Here is a 20453-nt window from a genome sequence, read left to right on the forward strand (position 1 = left end):
CAAATTCTTCTTTAGACAGTTTCAGCTGAGGTTAATTTCTCTGCTAGACTGCAGAATTGTGCCACACATACCTCAGGAAGAGGGATTTCACATGCAACAGCAGCTTTATGAAGACAAACAGAATCAATCAGGGCTCGGCTTTCCTTTCTTTGTTGCTTTCATTTTGCTACATTCCTTTCACAAAAAATCATTTTCAACACTCATCCCAGGGTGTTAAAAGTACTAAAGTTAGAAATTATACACTCTCATTCTCAGTTGACAAGATTCTTCCCTACACCAAATCATAGCTTTTATCAGTGCTTTTGTATGCTGGAATATTATGGGTTTTCTTACTTTTTCCCCCTACATGTGAGAAAAAAGCAAAGAGTCAGCTTTTACAGACTCTGAACATAAGCCAACATCCAAAAAATATGTCAAAAACATATTTCTAGTACTAACAAGAGTTAGCAAGAGCCAACAGATCTAGGGAGAGGTTTTTTTAAACTTTTTATTTATTAAAATTCTCTAGATACAGATTAACTTTCTTTGTACAATATTTATTATGGCTTCATCTGCATAGGAGCTGCAAGTGCTCTCAGAACTGGGTTGTAAAATTGGCTACTTTGGCCGTCGATTTCACATCCTTCTTGAAGCATTATTTTCTAACTTTTTATAACTAATTCCACCAAATGACCCATGCCGCCTCACTGCTCTCACCAACCCCTTCCCCTCCTGTCCCTGCTCATCACCTACACTTATTTTGGTGTTTTTTTCAAAACCTCTCATTCTGAGCTTTCCTGTTAAGTAGACAAAAAGATCTCTACTTCTCATCACACCCCTTCCATGGCTTTTTCGCTCCCTAACATCTGATTCAACCACACCACCATAATCCTGTTTTACTGTTTTATGCTTTTTTATGCTTTTCTTGTTGTTTTTTCCTTCCTATTTTTCATTGCAGGAAAGGGGAAAATGAGGTACAAAACAAAGGTATGAAGCAGAAGTTAAGCTGTCTGCCCAAAGTCAAAATGACAGCATGGGGGAACAAACCCTAAATTCTGTATCCCACACTGCGTTAACTTTTCAGCCCCAGTTCCTCCCCAAAATAGTGAATGAAAGCAGCTCACTCGTTTAAAGAAATGGCTACTCAGTGATCTCACTGCAGCGCTAGACTGACATGAATTCACAGCATATTGTCCACAGCACAGTATGCAGAGGCAGTTGTATCTTTGTATTAGACAATGTGGGCCAAGTGTCCCCACAGCCAAAGCGACTTGGTTTTCAATCCAGAACAGGCTCAAAGTACCTACAGAGTCACAATGGACCAGTTCAGGCGACACAGCTCCACCTCGCCAACATGTCTCACAGTAGTCACTTGCCCATGTGGTCAGACCTTGGTGCTTCTTCCAGCTTCCAAAGCTACATTAATCATGGGAAATATCATCCACCACTGGACTACAGGGCAAATTTATTAACTTACAATACACAGTGTGTTTACTTCCATACAGTGCTGCTGAAAAACCTGATCACTGATATAAAAAGAAAGGGTGTGAGTCTAAACATGTCCCAACCTTCCATCACATCAAGCAAAAAAAAATTATAATCTTCTAATAAAATAATAGAAAAATCCAGATTAAGTACCACACATTATAACATTGAACTAGCAACCATTGTGGCCTTGTAACAGCAGCTGCCACCCAAGAAACAAACCCCTGGGTTGTCCTGATTTGGCCACACCAAATTTGAACATGGTAACACAGCAGCCTCTCCTGTAACATTTACATTTAAAAGCTCACTAATAAATTCTGCTATTACAAAATAATCCCAAATCTGAATCCCAAACTAGAGCAAGGAGTTACAAAATGTTCTTGCAAATCTCACTCTGCTTGGTAAGCAGGAAGAGTTGGACCTGCTATGGAGATCACCAAATGAGGTGGGTAATCAAGCAATTAAAGAAGGAAAGAGAGGTGTATATAGTATCTCGCCTTCAGATACCTTGGGGCTAGCAAACCTTTTTTCCCATAGGAAATTATACAGCTCTAGATCACTGTCTATTGAGATCCACTATTCACAGCTTTTTACTACAACATGAATGGCTTATTAAACCTACAACATATTTGTTTTAGTTAACTTCTTGGTGGAGAGGGGCCAGGAAAACAAAATGTACTTAAATGCTGATTTTTTTTTTTTCCAGGCTGAATGCCTTTCATCCAATAAGACATTCAAAGCAGTGACCCAGCAAATGGATTGAAAAAGCAATCTTCCGTCTCAGTGCCACATTATCATTCCTATTCAGTATTCTCGGTGAGATATCTCAATCAGCTGGATGTGTGTGTAAGTGACAGCGCAGCCCATTGCTGGGTTAATTAAACATTTGACTTTAACACCCTCCCCGTCATTAAGCAAATAAAAACAGATAATTCAAACTGCACTTCATCCACGGGGTACACAACATACATGTCAAAATTAAGAGAGTCCAAGGCCCTCGGGGAGTTCTGCTCGGGGAGGTAATCAGTTTAAATCTTATCTGGTTTATCAATTATTCTATTGATTAAAGCAGGGTGATTATACAAAACTCCCTCTTGCCACATGGGATACATGTCAGCAGAGCAGGACAACACAGGGAGGCTCAAAAACGATTTAAAGAAAATACAGACAGATGAATAACAGTCTGTTAGTACATGCCAGTAATCCATAAATGGAAAGCCTGATTCTTCTTTTTAAGCAAGTGAAATAAAGTCCTTCCAAATTAGAGTGCCAATGTTGTTACCTCATCTACTTTAAAATCAGATCTATATGTTGAAAGGGCAACATTCCTTCATTTTAAGCAGATTATTTCTTGCCCAGGATTTGAAACATGTTTTATTGATACTGGTCTTAGAGCACAACAGAGACACCAAACACAAGAAATTTCAGACTTTTACAAGGCATTATACTTATCCATCAATGACTTGCAAAGAGTGGATGGAAAGGGCTTTCTCAGTGCTTGAACTCTCCCACATACATACATGACACAGCCGTCAGTACAATGTTGGATTTTAACGATTAAACTGTGACAGTTCATCTCAGACATTACAAGATTGTGCTTTGGAGTTTTGGAGATTTTTTTTTTGTTTCGTTTTGCAGCCCTCCAAAATGAGACACTAGCAGCTGTGGAAGCTGCCACTGCCACATTCTCCCGATTTTCAACAAGCCCTCACACACAATCCCCCCCGAGTAGTCCTTAATGCAGCTTCTCTTGCACACAGCCACAGTACACAAAGCAATTCCAGTTACTTCTCATTTTTTATTTCCAAGTAAAGAAAGGTTCAAATGACCTCTGTCTCTTCCAAGGTCTGTTTGTGTCCCGAATTAGAGAGCACAGTCCCACCTCCACTATCTTCCTAGTAACATTTTGTTTCAAGTTCTATTGTCATATCCTTAACTGGCCTGTGCAAGACCTTGCCTTATACATACAAATGGGGACCCTTTAAAAATGAAACACTGCAACCTAAGAAAAAAAAAATAATAATTTCTTAAAGCTCCCTCAAAGCAAAAAATTAGCAGCAGAAGAAAGATTCACTTTAAACCAGGGACTTTTTTTTCCATAACATCTCCTACAATGCATTTCATAATGGTGAGGCTGGTAATGCAAACTATTCATTACTCATCACATCTCAATTTTTAACCAGGACATAGGGTTTGAACCCCAGCGGTCAAATGCCGACAAGCCAGAGCGCTCCAGTGCCCCACTGGCCAGTGCTGTTAGAGCTGCAGTCACAGAAATTTTAAGGAGGACAGCTGAAAAGCAGGGCCGAGGTATTTTCTTGCCCTTCACCTTCAGAAGGGGATTATACACCACTCCATATTGGCACTGCGTGTGCATCCAACCATACTTCAGCCTCTTCTTCATAGATCTCTTTTCTTCTTTGGAAGCAAGCTAGAAGCCTGTATTAGCATGCTGTATTTTACTCTCACCACTAGAAATACTGAGGGTGCTATTTGTAATTGTATTCTTTTAAGAGGTTTGTTCTCTGCAGCTGTTTTCTGCTTGCAGTGTATTTTGTGTAATCAGCACATCATCATAAATACATTGGCTGTTCCCCTGAGGGAAGCTGTCACTGTTTAATTTACAGAACAACCTGGCCAATGTGAATTCTAACACTACAGCACTATGGCAAGAAGTTACCACACTCGGAAAAACAGGTTTCTATGAATTTTTATTTCAAGAGCTGGTCCCAGGACAATTTAGGTTCTAGAAATAGATTGTTTTTAAAAGCACTGTATACACTGGATGGAATAGATTCTTTCCCACTCACAGCTTCTTAAGGTAGCACCAAACTCACTCCCACATTATTTTAAAGGTGACAACCCCAATCTCCCCAACATGACCACCTTCACTTCTGACTGTACCAAAAGGCAGCACTGTACATACATGTCTTATGCTACACATAATTATTAAAAAAAAAATAAAATAAAAAAGAACAACCCAAAACATTGTGTTAGTTGTCTTCATTTCAACAAGGGAACGTACTCTGTTGCAAGGTCAAATGTTATTACCTACATCAAAAGGTTGCTGCACAGTTTATTACTCTGAAGATGTGACAGAAGAGCAAGGCATATTCCTGAAAGAGTAAAAACATATGCAGCTTTATTGGCTGAATGAAGAGTTACTTCCTTTGTTTGCTGGATATATGGTTCTATTTTGAGAGAATAAATCACAAGGATTTTTGTAGAAGGTAGGCAAAAGGTGGATGGTTGATCTTACTATATAGAGACACAATTTAGAAAATTTTGTAATGGTACCAAATCATACTGGCAATCATTTAAGAACTAAACGTGAACCCCAAATTAACATTTGGGCATGACCAATGACTTACTTGGATATTTCATTAGCAATGGCTACTAGAAGCAGTCCACCTGACTACATGGAAAGGGAGCTGATAAGGTCAGCAACCTGATTTCATTTTTTTAATATTTATATATGTATGTGTATATACTTAAATGCTGAAGAGAAACAACTACAAATGTAAATAAAATAAAAAACAATTTAATGGATAAATTTGTTTTGGAATTCTCCTCCAGAGCAATACAAAACTATTTCATACATATTTTTTTTAAATCTGCTTTTCATTTGGGGGGACAGTAGGTTGTTAAACAAATTTCAATGAAACTGAAAAATCCCAAGTTCTGTGTATAGCAGCACTTTGCTAATTCTCAGTGGTAATTAGAAGCCCTGTTTAACATCACCAGACACGGGGCAAGTATACAAACATAACAAAAAAAGAATCATGCACATCACAGAGTATTGGTTATGTATTTTGACAAGCATAGTTTAATTTTATGTAGTTTGCAGAGCATTCCAGTAAATTATTTTAATCTACTTGAAAATTAACCAAATTTAAGCAACAACAATTAAAGCAAAATAAATACCATCTTATCTCTGATATGGTTTATGAGAATGATCTACCAAACATACAGAAAGCTGAGTGGAAATGGATGAAACGTTACGGAAAACTGAGTCAGCTGAGTCTGTAGAATAAAGAATACAGGAAAGAGAACATCTGACTATTTATATGCACCATGGAAGTAGCCAACAGAAAGCAGAAGAAATAAAAAGAAACCCACTCGACACAGTGTAGCAATGTAAGTATCTCTTCAAGATATGAATTTTAAGATGTAGCAAGTGTATTTCTATTCTGAGCCTTTGGGTTTGTCCTCCTGAAATTCGCATGTGGTCACATAAATACCTGATCCCAAAGAAGAAATAATTCATTTTGTTCTCCCTATACACACATGCATTTAAATAGAAATACCTCTGCACGTTACATTTCCCAAGAGTCCTGACTAACATTGGCTTAAGTGCTGATAAAGTACTTCATGACTTCTCCAAATTTGTGGCAAAATTCTCTATTTTACTTTTTGAATTAATTTTTTTATTTAATGTGGTATTAGCTCCTTGCCAGTTCTCCAGAAACAGGTACATTTGACCTTGCGCAATTGGCTCCCTCTGCAGCACTGTCCCTGGAGCCATCAGATTCAAACCCATAACCAAACCAGGTGATTTACAGCAGCCTGCGCTGGTGCTGAACACACACAAACACCGACAATCGCTGGGAGGGGACTGCAGAGGCGTGTGCTCAATGCCTTCTTCAAGTAAAGAAACAAAGATTAAGATTAGACAACAGTGAGACTACTTGGAAAAGCGTGGAAAAGTCACTAAAATGTTATTTTTTTAAAAAAACAACATATGAAGGCACCCGAAGCAGCAGTTTCGCTGCAGATCTGGACCCCCCGCCCTGCAGTACCGGCCGGGGCCGTGAGAGCGCAGCACAGCACGCGGGATGCCGCGCGCCCGGACATGTGCGCGGCGCCGCGCGCGCGCACCCGCGCCGCCTCTGATTCTAATTCAATTAGTGCAGCCTGCAACTCCAGAAAAGAGTAATTCAATTAGTGCATTGTGGAGCTCGACAATACCTCCAAGCAGATGTTCGCAGTCCTGAGGAACCGGAGCTCGCTTTAAAAATACCTGTACGCCTTCAGCGCGCGCTGCACACGCCATTTGTCACTACGGCTTTACACACCTTCCTGACTTCTAACAAGGGAAGACAGAAAACTTGGATGAGTTTTGTTTCATTTTTTAAACTAATCAGCCAAACTAATGCACGTGTGCTAAAGACCTTGCCCTCTCCATACCAGGAAAGAGTGCATCACATAGTGACAAGATCATTAATGCAGAGGCTGAAGGAGAGGAAGCTTTTTAGCTACAATGCACTTTAAATTAACCATCATGCTGGGCAAACTGGGGTGGTATTTCTCAATGATGATACTGTCACACTGCTTGATACTCAGACTGAAGAATAAAAGCATGTGCAACTTTTGACAATCAATACACGTGGAGAATAAATGCCTATTTCTAACTACTAAATTGTAACGTACTGCCAAAAAAAAATGTCTCCAGTGATCCACGCAAGAGGACTTCTTTGCCACATGAAAGGAAGGAAGCACCTCTTGTTGCTGCTACTACCTGAGAGTTGGGATCCTGCAGCACAGCCCAGGGACTGTCAGCGTTTGGTAGGCTTCCCAGCATCACCATGTATCAGCACGGCTTATGCCACCCACCAGACAAGGCTGCTAGATACAAGCAGGGATAAACCCCAAATATGTTTGTTTACCAAAACTGTTCTATAGCCATTGGGCATTTATTAAAAAAAAAAAAAAAATCCCTGGCTGGGATGACCCTCTTGGTCCTCCCACAGTGAAGCTCCCAAAAGTCTGAGCCACTGGGGGCTGGATTCGAGTGCAAAAATTACACCATTAATCTGGCTTAATTTCTGCTACTTCTCATATCCCCCTCATGCTTGTGTAATTGCTCCTGCCAGGTGGTAAGACAAAACAGGAGAAACTGATGCTGAACACCTCCAACAAGAAACTTTGCTTAAAAAAAACAGGTGTCACATTGTGGCAGTTCAATATTTCATAGCCAATACAAGGAATGTGCAACAGCACTGCAACTTTAAATCTTTGCCTGCCGTGTCAGTCTCTCTTCTCTCATTGTAATGCCAAAGGGAACAGCAATCAGAGTGGAGATGTTCAACGTGATAGAGGTCAGGACACCGGTGGATCAACGTACCAGAAACACGACCTTGTTTATTTTTTTCCCCAGTGTTATTGTTTACAGGGTGCTTTGCTCATGTACCTTGTGGTTCTTAGCTAAAAGATGAAATTACAGCCCAGGATGAAGCGCCCAGGCACACATCCAATTTGTGTTTCCATCTCAGAAAACAAAAAGCTTCTGAGGCCCTCGGGCTGCCATTCAAACTTGGAGAGGCTGACATTTTTAACAGCATGAACCAGAGACTGGCAGAGGGAATGATCTAATGCATTTCTGACTTGTCAATCAAAGATCTCACCTCTGCTGTCTTGTAAACAGTTGGGGGCCACCTAACTACATTCATAACCAGGGGAGAGCCTGCCGCCAGCCAGGGGGTGCTGGGACCACAAGCTCCGGCTATATTAGTCACCAAAATTGTGATTCCATTTTAGAGGAGCACTATAAACCCTCCATGGGCAGACGCCACACGGCCACTGGGAGAGTGCAAGGGGGATACAGACCAGGCTGGGCTGGGGGCAGCCACGTCTCCACACCGAGGGGGTCTGACTGGACAACCCATCTCTCTCCCAGTTAGAGACAGAACTATGCACACAACTGAACATTGGCTCCAAAGCCAATTTCCTTCAAATGGATTTTTCACTAACGCATTTCTGAACATGCACAGTTTGCCCACCACTCAGTTTTAGCACCTGTAAGGCCATAAATAATGCAACATTGCTTCTCACATTTACATTGTATTTCCCAGCAATAAAACAACAGCTCTTAAGGTAAAACACGTGAACATGCTGAAGGAAATTTAAGAAAATGTGTGTTTCTATTTCCCAACAATGCTTCTTTAACAAATATTCCACTTCCTAACATGAAAATGTAAACATTAGAAAAAAACATATGTAAAAATCCCTTGAGAAATTAGTTCATCTCTTCCTCATGGGTGCAACAGGCTTCCATTACTACAGACCATTTACATCTTTCACACTCTCCCCTTTCTCCAGAAGCTATCTCAGTTCAAAGAAAGGAGCAGTGTACATGACATTCCTGCTGCACAGCCTCAGGTGTGCAACTTCAATTTGCCCACCACAGTCCACCCATGCTTTCCTCAACCAGGACACAGCTTTCTGCCCAGACCAAGGAAGACACACTTCGCTTCTGCAAAACCAAGCAGAAAGTATTTTCCTTCAACTGACAAACCCTCATGTGCAGTTCTTTATGATCAAGACCCTCACTTCAGGTAAGCAAAATGTGAATTTCTGGCATTTCAGAGAGCCATTTCTGTATTGAACAAGATGCTGCTACCTCCACCACAGAAGTTAATCCTCCTCTTTGACTACCAGAGCCTGTTACAGAAATAAGAGTTTTGTATCTGGCAAAATAAAGCTGACCAGACTACTCTTTGTTTTTCCATTGGTGCCTAGGAACCACACAAAGAAGTATCACTCTTGTCCCAAAACATTTACAATTTAAACTGGAGCTGATATTCGTGATGGGCGTCAATTAGATAAAAAGGAAGAACTGGACTGTTCTCTGTGGTTACCCCGATCCATAACCTTGGCAAGACTTTTAAATTGCTCCTTATGTCTTCTCATTTATAAAACAGCTTACAGAAATAATTCAAGGAAATATTATGGTCTTCTGCAAACCTGGAAGGATTAATAGAATAATTTCCTTGGCATATTTGATAGATATAACTGTTAAGTCACAATCTTCAAAGAACTGCAACTATTGAAAGCAACACAAACTGAGCCTTGTGAGCATGCACAGAAAATATTTAAAAGGGGAAAGTAATTATCTTCAAACAAAAAATGTCATGAAAAGAGACACCTGTTGGCACATCTGGAAACTTCCAAAGCATGGATTTCTATGAAAAAGAATATACTCTGTATAAGTCTATTTTTTTATTAAAAGAATCTACACTCAGCTTCGTTTTCAGTTGCTTTACAGAAGAACAATACAGTACCGTACTTGGAATGGCTGGTCTTTTCCTCTTGTTAAAATATCCTTTGAGCTCTTCCCACAGCCCCTTATAAGGAGTTCATGTCCCAATTTGCTACCATCTTCCACCATGATCTCTATGAAATCCAGTTACATAATAGACTACCCGTTGCAAAGCCCTTTGAGATAAGAGATGTTTAAAAACTGTTTCTAGCTCCTTATTCCACCATTCCTAGGATTAGCCTTAAAACCTTTCCCACTGTGGGAAGATTGCCAAACGGAGCTGAGGAACCAGAAGATCCTGTTTTTACACAAGTGTCTCCAATAATAAAAACACATAAAGAGAAATGAAGATATCTGACACATTAACAGAATAATCTCTAAACCAACTATCTGCCAATGTTTCCTGTGAGGAGTAAGCAGGGCTTTAACTGAGCTATTCTAAAAGACCCTCTTTCCACGTTTCTGTCTGAGCGTCTGAAGGTAAGCATGTAAACAACTAGACAAATTCAGCAGTGACTAAGTAGCCTTCCAGATGGCATCTTCTCTTTTGCCACAAGCAAAGCACATTGATATGCTTCTCCAGTTACTTCAAGCTTGCTACGGAAAAAAGAAAATAATATGAAAAAATTCGCTGGGCTACACAAAAGTCTTTAATGCTTTCCTGAAGATTCGATACCAAAAAAAGCATTAAAGAATTGCAACGTCACAGCTTCAAGCAGGCTCCAAATGACTCCCATGTAGACTTGTGCACTGGAAAATACAGAATCCATGCCTCATAAAGGGCAGTTTTCTTCAAACCATGCAAGTTAATGGGGATCAAAGCCCGTTGAAAAAAAATTGACTGACTCATTGCTGAAGAAGCTGCTGCTGGCAATTTAGTTTCTCTCTTAACTGACACTAAATACGTTCTTCAACCTAAGAGTCAAAGTGCTGTGAAGAGTACCAGTACACCATTTTAGATGGCAAGTGGTGCAGACTTCCTGAGTTCCCATAGTCACTAAATACACATGGAAATGTCTTTCAAACTCTGCAGGAATGCAAATGTCAAAGTCACAGCACTCTCCCAGGAAACTGTACATGGTGAACGGTTGCGCAGCTGACTCATTTGACCCCAAATATGTATGTGCTGTATTAATAGAAAAGTTATTGTTCATATCCATCATTCGCAAGAACATCTTGAGCTAAGAGAGGCTAATCTCCCTTCCCCTTTGTAATATATGCTTATTCTGAGTAATCAAAAATAATTCAAATAGAAAGAAAGAAGTCTCAATTTGAGTTTATAAATTGCTTTCTATATACTTCTAAGTTTCTCTAAAACCTGATCTCAAAGAGAGCTGAGATTTATTCAACAGCAGAAAACCCAAAAATGAGGCCTATCTGATTTAGTCAAATTGTGTAAATTAGGATTAAAAGTAGGAGGCTAAATTCTGCCTGTTGTCTCCGGAGGCCTCTTAGACTAATAAAAAGTCATCTTCCCCCTCCCCCACAGAAAGCTCTGCTAAAAGCTTGCTTCAGCAAAGGAGGCCTGGCAGGACACCTTCTCGAGTCCATCAGTGCTACTGCTGGGTCAGCAAAAAGAGTTGAAGCAAAATGATGCAAGACACTTAAGCCTCTCCTGAGACTGCGAGGATTATTTCCACAGTACTCTGGGAGCATGAAGACAAATACCAAATAACCATGCTGTCCTTTAAGGGCAGGTAATGAATCTTCACCAAATGACTGAAAATTTCAGAAGGATTCTAGCTTATTCATCATGTCTGGTTTTGCAAGATTCTGGTGAATAAAACTACCTGCCACAGGTTAGGTCAGCAACAGCATAATCCAGCAGCATGCACCTTGAAGAAAACATTCATGATGCCATGAGCTCCAACGAACGTGCAGCCTACAGAGAAACTCCTAAGGTCACTGCAGTTCACAGAACATCTCAGAGGATCCAACACGAACATAACATCTCTGCACTCCAGTCTCTGCTGCTCTCCTGGTTATAACCACGTCATCGTAAAATACTGGCAATGATCTTGAGCCTTGTCTAAGTCTCTAGATGCTCACCCAACAGCTGCCTTGCTCTCCAACCACCGGAGAGTAGCTGCATTTTATAATATTCACTGGTAACCCAAAGCGTCTGAACAAACCTGTTTGGCAGAAAGCTGCGTCACGACAGGAGGAAAAAAAGAAAAAAAAAAAGCCTGAATCTAATAAATTCAGAGACCAAAGAAAGAACAGATTTCCTTTATTTGTGTTTCGATTGACAGCTTACTAGTACAATAATTTTCTGTAGTCAAAATGTCCAGACTACTGCTAACAAACCTGAAGCAAACAACTGCTGGCATCAATTATCACTGTGGCAATGAACCCACCCTCTCAGTCCTTTAAGTGGCAAACAGAAAATTTAGATAGGAGGGGAAACACTGCATGAATAGCCAGATTGGAGACTGTGTGATGGATACTGTTTGCCAAATATAATTAAGGGGTATATTTTTGACACAGTCGAAAGCCAACGGAAAAGATGATGGTACCAATCCAATTTAGACAAAATAGTTACATTATATCACGGTAATGGAAATGTCCCAGCACTGAGCTGCCCTGAATCTACACAAGATGGGTTTAAATACCAGAGATCTGAATGACATAGGAGAGGCATAAAGTATGAAGCAGAATAAGGAGAGGTAAAGCAAGCAAGTAAAGGATGCACACGTACACAGGTGAAGAGAAAAGAAAGAGTGGGGAGAGACAGAAAGTACCTGGAAAGCTGGGAGTGCGCCAGTCCCTGGGTTATACAGGCATCGCAGCGAGGGCATGCTGTCCGCCAGGCTGGAGCAGCCCAGCCACAGAGATCTGGGCATAGAGCACTGCAGAGAAAGGACAACTATGAGATGGGACTGTGTGAGACAGGATGGCACAGATTACAGGAATTTTCAAGGCTTAGCCAAATGGCATCAACACCTAGCTTTAAAGACTGAGAAATCTTTAAGAGAACACAAACTGCTGATGAGTCTTTTCCCTGGGAGAAGCTTTACCGATGTCACAGTAGCAAGAAAAAGGCACTACGGATCAAGAAAGCAAAACTTTGATCACTTTTCTATGCCAACATTGTGAGTTTTTCCAATAATAAAAAGTTTCTTTCCAATTAATCAGACCTCTTCTCCATGAACAACCACGCTCCAGGCACAACACAAAGCAAGTAGTTTTGCAAGGAAAGCAGAAATGGAAATGACAACTTTAAGTGTAACACTGGCAGGGAAAGAAAAGGGTTTGTATGTTTGGGTTTTGTCTGTAAAGGGATCAAAAGGAAAAACCTGCAATCCAAGGTGAATAGGAACTTGGTGATACTTTATAGGAGTTTCATGTTTCTGCTTGCCTTGTTATTTGTTAAAATAAAATACAATTATTATAATAAATTGATTCTATTCTTTGAAATACAAATACAAACCAGGAGCCAAAGCAGCCAATCAAGGAAAATGCTAGTCATTTTGATAGTTAAAGTCATTACTCCCTGAAATATAGAGAGCTGCTTGTTCATTTTACACCACTACTATTAAATTTAGGGATGCATTATGATAGCAATTGCTTTTACCAGCCACAGAGTTTTTGATGCCATAAGCACTGCTGCATTTGTCTAATTACTGGCAAGGCAGGAAAAAACAAGTATATTTTAAATTGGCATATAGCTATGAAAACTGTAGGACGTGATAGATCAGATGCTAGAGGTTTCAAACCCTCATACACTTCTTTTTTGCAATCCTCCCCCCCCCCCTTTTTTTAAGGGGGGGATGGGCGGAAATCTGAGTGGAAAGGGCAGCTGGAATGGGTATGAAATGACAGCTGCCTTTTGAGCCACCATTTCTTGCTGCTCTTAAGAGGACTAAAAAACCTTGCACAATCTTGCACTAAATTAGTATGTAGGAGCAACATAACCCATCCTTGAATAAGCAGGAAGGTGATCACCAACATTCATAATCTGGTACTGTGCAGACAGCCAGAGAGAGATTAACCCTGTCTATCACCACAGTCTTTGCTGTACTTTGTTGCAATTTACACTGCTGTTCCAGAAATAGTATTGAAAGACTGCTGGGGAACATAACCTATACAAATGGACTTATTAGAAGTTTATGATACCTTAAAATAAATTCCTCCCCTCGATCTCAAAAAGTCTTCACTTTACAAAGATACTGAAACTCAAGAACTTGACTACTTCATAATATTACACATTACATGAATTTGTAGATAATGCTCAACCTGAAGACAACGAAATTACAGCCATAGTGTTATAACAAGCAACAAAAACCCAAGCCATACTTCCTTGCCTGCGATGCTAACCTCCCAGAAAGCAAACACTCCCACAAACCAAAACCTTTCAAATGCCAGTAATCTTTTCTTTGTAATGTAATATGTATCGCTTCAGCTACTAAAAGCTGTTGTGACAGTCAGCCTTAAAAATATATATGTGTATATATATATATATATGAAGTGAACAGCTATGGTCAAGCATTTCACTGATTTAATAATACATTTACTTAAATCAAAGTTGTTTATTACTCTCATCACAGTAACAAGGGTGATTAACTACAATATGGTACCTCTGATGATAAAGATCAAATTCACTGAGTAAGCATCAGCTGCTTACCATTACCCATCCTAGCATTCATAAAGTAATACGAACTAAATATAGAGTGATTTGATGTTTTGTTTGTTTGGTTTTTTTGCATACAGACTTATCAGTAACGCCCCAACTACTTATTCCCTCTTCTCAGGTTTACCTATCCCTTGTGGTGATTCAGGTTTTCATGCTGTCATAATGAACTCAAAGAAATGTTTGCCACTAAAATTAGAGTGACAAGATAAAAGAGGTTACTTTAAATATTTGTGCTGACTGAATCACAGAAAGATAGAGAGGCAGGAAAAATGAGAACCACTCTGTCAGTGGAAAGGCAAGCTTATATTACCTAAAGTTTATGTGAGATTATGGCTCAAGTCAGAGCCACTACAAGCTGCACATATGGGAATTCATCATGCCAGGGCACTTAAAAAGTAACGAAAAGACTTCCTCCCAAATTGCCACGATAACAAAGGAAAACATTGGAGATCCATTCTGGAGAACTCCCCGTACCTACAGAGGATACCATTACTCACCCATGCACTCTTGCTGTTAAGTATTATTCCAGAATTAGGAAGTATGCAGTAAAAAATTAACATCACCTTCAATGACTTATGAATCTGCTCCAGTACCTAACAAAATTGATATCACTGATACAGTTGTGTTACCTATCTTTAAAAAAAAAAAGTGTGTGAAGTTGCACTCAGTGTGGGAGAAAATGTCATTCCTGTACCTGCCTTTTACCTATTGAAGGAAGCAGAGACGCTAAATTACTGTTGGTGACTGAAAGAGGCTTATTCACAAGCATGAACAAAAGGCCCCAGGTGCTTCAATAGAAACAGCTTGTGTGTAAATCAGATGAGTGACCCAACAGAACAACTTCATTTACAGCCTGATCTCTGAAAAATCTCAACAGCCTCTATCCCCATGCACTGAGCAAGCTGCGTGTCAAACACTCACTTTTGTACTGTCAGCTCCACAAACAAGGGACTGGCCTCAACATTCACTACTTGAAAGCTGACTGACCAAATCCTCTCCCGAACTCAAGTCAACTGACACTGATTCTTCAAAACAAAGATACAGAGGCACAGCGGCTGGACTGCAGCCAAATGGGAATGCTGATATTGCTTGCTAAGTACTGGGCCAGGCTGCAGCAGCCTCTATACCTTCCTGACTCCTGACTGCACTAATACTTCGGTTGTCTGCACAACTTTTGGACTCAGGGACACAAAACTTGAAATTTATAAAAGCTAAGCATCTTTAATATATATTGAATGGCCTAAAATAGGGAATTATTTGACAAAAACCCAAAATATCTTTTTCCAACTTATTTTCAAGTCTCTTTCCCCGAACCATGAAATACATTTTCTCACTAAAGAAATACAGGGAATAGTTTCAAACAAGACCAGCATCCTCCTTCTGACAGAAGCTGGTACCAGCTGCTGCACTGGTGATTAAAATGGGCTTGTCTTACTTTGAATTAAAATAGGCTGGATGCATCCACAGTCACTGGCTGAGCAGAGTGGGCAGTAACTGTGAACTGAAGGGAAGTCACAGTTTAACTTGTTCAACTGTTCTTGTAACCATACTGCAAGAACATTTTTTACTGAATCAGATGTTCCGCCACTAATAGCCAACTCTCAGTTCCAATTATTTGATGTCCTAAAGACAAATCTCAGCACACACTCAATGGCTAATTTTTTTGCCAGTGCTAAAAATTGGTTATTTACTTTATTTGCTATTGCATTACAAGATTATACATTACCATTTCAGACTGGTTTCTTTATCAAATTTGTTCTCTTCTAGTCCTTCAGCAAATACAATATACCAGGGGTAACTAACAAAGTTTTAGTAAATTGTGTTACGGGTCAGAAATATATCACCTTGTCCTGTAAAACTAAGTGGCTATACATGGGGAAAAAAACAAAAGTTCTTGGACTACTACCATTTACAACTATAGTGCACAGGTGTGAAAATACAAACTTGCTGTAAAACAAGAACAAAAAAAAAAAAAAAAATCAAACAATAGTTTAAGGATATTTTCTTCACACATTGGAGAAATTAATTAGACAGTAGTAGAGAATGACTGTCTCTAATTGTGGGGCATTTTAGCATAATGAAAGTGTAATAACCTATTATCCCTGCCTGAACCCTACACTCAATCATATGATAATCTGCATGCCTAAAATGCCTTTGATTTACAGGTAATCTAATATATTTTTGTACATCTTCACAAGTTAGTGGCAAAGCCTAAAAGGAAACCCATTCTTTTTTTCCAAGGGCTGCTTTCTGGTCAACTGTACATAACACTAATTTCAGCTGCTAACCACATTGATTTTAATCATTGGCTCGTACAGAATTATTTCCCTTTAACTCCAAAGATAAACCAATAACGATTTCCACTCCTCTCAGAAGATGCGAATTAAGATCCTGTTCACTCAGTATTTTCATTAAGGAGCATAAACAGAATAGGACATATGTTGACAAACATAAGAGATACTCTGAGGAGTAGCAAAACTACAAGCACCACACCTGATCTTGATATGAGGAGACAAATTTTCCCCACTCCTTGTTTTCATCAGTTTAGTAAGTAAATACAGGATGGCTGGCAAGTACAATTGTCCCTGAAAGTCTCTTCTGCAGTAGTTTTCTGCACGCTCTCTAAAATCTAATTCTCAGGAAATGTGCCTAAGGAACTTTGATCCCTTACGATACTTTATCAAACACACATTCAGATATTATTAGGGCTCCTAATATTCACAATTATTTTTATAATATAGCACAACAAATGGGAGAACAAATTCCACTACTTTTCAGTCCCACTCAGTTCCTGTTATACTTTTTTGGCCACATATTTAACTAAGCCAATGATAGAAATATAACACACTTCGCTTTCACATTGTGTCCAATGTGCACTATTCCTGTCACCACAGAATGAAATACATTGTATGAAATCTATCAGACAAGACAGCTGCTATTTACATTATATATGTTGGTCTCATGAAACTTAGTAACAATTCCAGAAATTTACTTCTGGCTAAAAAGGGATTTTGGTTCCTTTCTTTGGTCAACATTTCATCTTCTCAACCTCTCACATATACATAAAAATGAAAAGGTATCTCATTTTTCCCTCCACTGTTCAGAGAGGTGTTCTCTTCGATTAAATACATATGATACAGGTATAAAAAGAGTATCAATTCCCAGTGCATCTTGTGTATTTTCACAATTAAAAAACCTGCCATACACATTTCATTTTTTAGCTTGGGTAGCACTTGATCATACAGGTTTCTCATCTGAGAAAAAACTATACAATACAACTTAAAAAAAATCCTTGCAAAATTAGGAGAAAATTCTTTTTTCATTATTATTTTAGTAGTTTTTTGTGGGGCTTTGTTTTTTCTTTTCCCCCTATCCCAACAGTGGATATAAGACATACTAAATAAGTAATTACATGAGAGAGCCACCCAGCTTTCAAAGGAGCCATTCCAGTGAATTGTGTAAATAATATGCCTTTAAAAACCCTAACATATGAATACAGATTTACCAGTTATGGAGCAGTTATATACCTGAGAGACAAGAATAACCACTTAAAAAAAAATCCTGCCTAATTATGAACCTACCAAAGAGACTAGCACGGCTCAGAGCAAATTAATACTTTCATAACTTTCTCTGAAAGTTTTTTGTCTTTTTTCCTCTGAAAATAAGAAAAATGTTAAAAGCTGCAAGTCTTAATTAAGCCAAAAACAATGGCCAAAACCCGTACAGTTAGAATTCACACCTCCTTACACCCAGACCACTGTTCCCTGCACATAAGATAATTCTGACTTTCTTTGGCAATGGCAGTTTTTCTTGAAAGTCTTTCCACGGCAAGAAGATGAATTTATAAAATGAAGAGGCAACTACAGTACTCCTTGGAGTCTGACCATGAGAAGGATCTCCCAGGGTTCATCTAGCCCACAAAGTGTCAGTTCTTCTGGCTGGCATGTATTGCACCAGAATCATGAAGGGCAACAGGCAGTTGCTGGTAAACCCAGAGCATTTCACAACTTCTCAGCTTCCACTGTGTTCAGACATTTTGTTCACATTTCCAGGAGCATGTATGGGGACAATTAAAAGTGGTTTATGCTCCTATTTTGCTATAGTGAATGTAATTGAGCTATCTTATTAAAGACCCTTGAAGCATTTTCACAAGCTGCAAATCAAGCAACTCAATATCTCACTTAGGTGATACTGTGAATATGTTCCTAGGACAACCATAGGATCTGTCTTCAAAACAACCAGGTCTCACAAATAGGAGGCTGAAACATACTACCAGGGTTCAATTATAACACTTTTCCTAGATTCCAAACATAGGAAATACTGGACTTTTTACTGATCATGGACTTCAGTGCAGTGGTTCTCCCCCTCACGCTGTGGCTCAGGGGTTCGTACATTCTGCAAGCTTTCCTGTGCACACACAGCTCACACCACTGCAAATGATTCCTTTTCCTTCAGTTTCCCACTTTTCATGTAATTGCTCGGTAAATTTTCCTTAACGTACATGTTACACAAACTCTTCTCTAAACTTTTGCTACTTCTCTAGCTTACAGTAACTCTTTACAAGATATTCCAGTTCACTAATTACTAAGGGACATACAAAAGGGTCTACATACTCGGATTATCCAAATAATTTCTTACCTGGGTGGGATCCAGGAGAATTAAATCACAGCTTTTAGGTAAATGTTTGTGAAGAAAAGTTTTCCCCAAAGAGTGGTTACTGAAGTTCAATCTGCAGGATTCCAGATCAACAGAAATTACACGCCCCAGAAAGGGGCCAACTTCTAGTCTTTAAGGTGTACGAGATCATAAATTGCCAAGTGCTTGGGGGAACTTGTGTAGATCATATTTGAACTAGACAATACGAATGTTTTCATAATTACAGCTCTTTAATCCATGAAGCTGATAAATCTAAACCAGTGCACCTGCAGAGCTGTAAGGTTCAGATGCCAGACCCTTCTTTAAGGAGTAGAACATGCAGAGACTTGTGCTTCTTTGAGCAACACCACAGACGGTGTTGTTAACAATAAGCCCTACCCAAACTTAATAAAAGCAATCGCAACAAGGTATAAAGCATGAAACTACCTGAAGGATTAAAATTGAGATCTTACAAGACCAAGAGCATTAGGCTCTTTCATAAGCAAGAAAACATAGTTGCTATTAAGATCCATCATGTCCAAAGTCTGATTTTGCAACAATTCCAAACAATTAAAAAAATCTTATTATGCCATAAGAGATAAATCTAATTCTTTGACACAGACATTCTCCATGAGTTTGGGCAGAGTAACACCGCATCTCCGTTCTGCATCCACACAGCACGGACAACAGAACTACCCTGTCTGAGAGAGGTGCCAGAGACTGAGTGTATCCTCCGTTATGAAGCTCTGACAGATAACACCAAAAACTGAAACCAGAAAGCCAAGAAGAAGAGAACAGTGAATGATCATCCTTACAATAAAAAGCAAAAAGAGCAATATACCAACTGCCTAACCATCAGTGGACCTGAACAACTATGAGGCTTTAAAAAAATACCAAATCCTACTCTAAGAAATGGGCTGAAACCTCTTCAGCTTAAGACACTTCTACAACTTTGGTCTAAATTTCCAGCACACAAACTGCAGAGAACAAACCTACATTGGCGGACAGATGAAATGGAGGCTTCATTTGATTTTCCCTCATCTCTATCTGTATTTAATTCCATACAATTTCTCAGGATTATTGTTATGTTACATACCAACCACACAAAGGTGTTTCAAGAATAACTGATATGTCTGCATAGCACTTTGCATTCTCGAAGTACTATATGAGTGTCAAATATTAATGATGAATTGCAGAAAGAAATCTTATTTCTACTTTCCACCCAAGCAATTAGTATGTGAATTTTAAAACATATGTGGACCCACTGAAAATAGAATATACGTTTTAGAAGTTAAGGAGGAGATCCTAATGACAAAATCAAAATGTTTCCATAATCATTGCATTCTTCTCCTAGGAAAGTACAATTCTAGTGGAAGAATCCTGTTTTCACCACATTCCTGTTTTTTATGCTCTCTTTGCCAGCTGACTTGACTGAAGTGCAGACTATTAATATCTAAAGTACCTTGTTTTGATTATACTGGCCTTTGCTGGTACCAATCTAGTTAAGGTATCACCAAGAATTTCCAGCATAAAACACATTTACAGGTTTATAACTTGGCTCTAAAAATTCTACTCCAAAAAGACAGTGGGAGGCAGAAAGGCTCAGATGAGCGCGTTATATTACATATTCTATGTGATGCATACTTGCTCATAATGGTATATGAAGGGGAGGCATTAGTTTTA

General features: G+C 39.2%; 1 protein-coding gene across 10 annotated transcripts in view; it reads right to left on the reverse strand.

The window, feature by feature from the left end:
• Window positions 1–20453, reverse strand: part of BTRC (beta-transducin repeat containing E3 ubiquitin protein ligase) — a 114848-nt gene that overhangs the window by 74782 nt on the left and 19613 nt on the right. For 6 of the 10 annotated variants that reach the window (XM_080348196.1, XM_080348193.1, XM_080348194.1 and 3 more), the window contains one exon: window positions 12244–12351. The exons of the other annotated variants lie outside the window; for them this stretch is intronic. In XM_080348196.1, coding sequence (XP_080204322.1) covers window positions 12244–12351 — 108 coding nt within the window. The remainder of the gene's footprint in view (window positions 1–12243; window positions 12352–20453) is intronic. 10 annotated transcript variants of the gene reach the window in all.

This window comes from Nesoenas mayeri (assembly GCF_963082525.1).
Source record: "Nesoenas mayeri genome assembly, chromosome: 7".
Classification (NCBI taxonomy): domain Eukaryota; kingdom Metazoa; phylum Chordata; class Aves; order Columbiformes; family Columbidae; genus Nesoenas; species Nesoenas mayeri.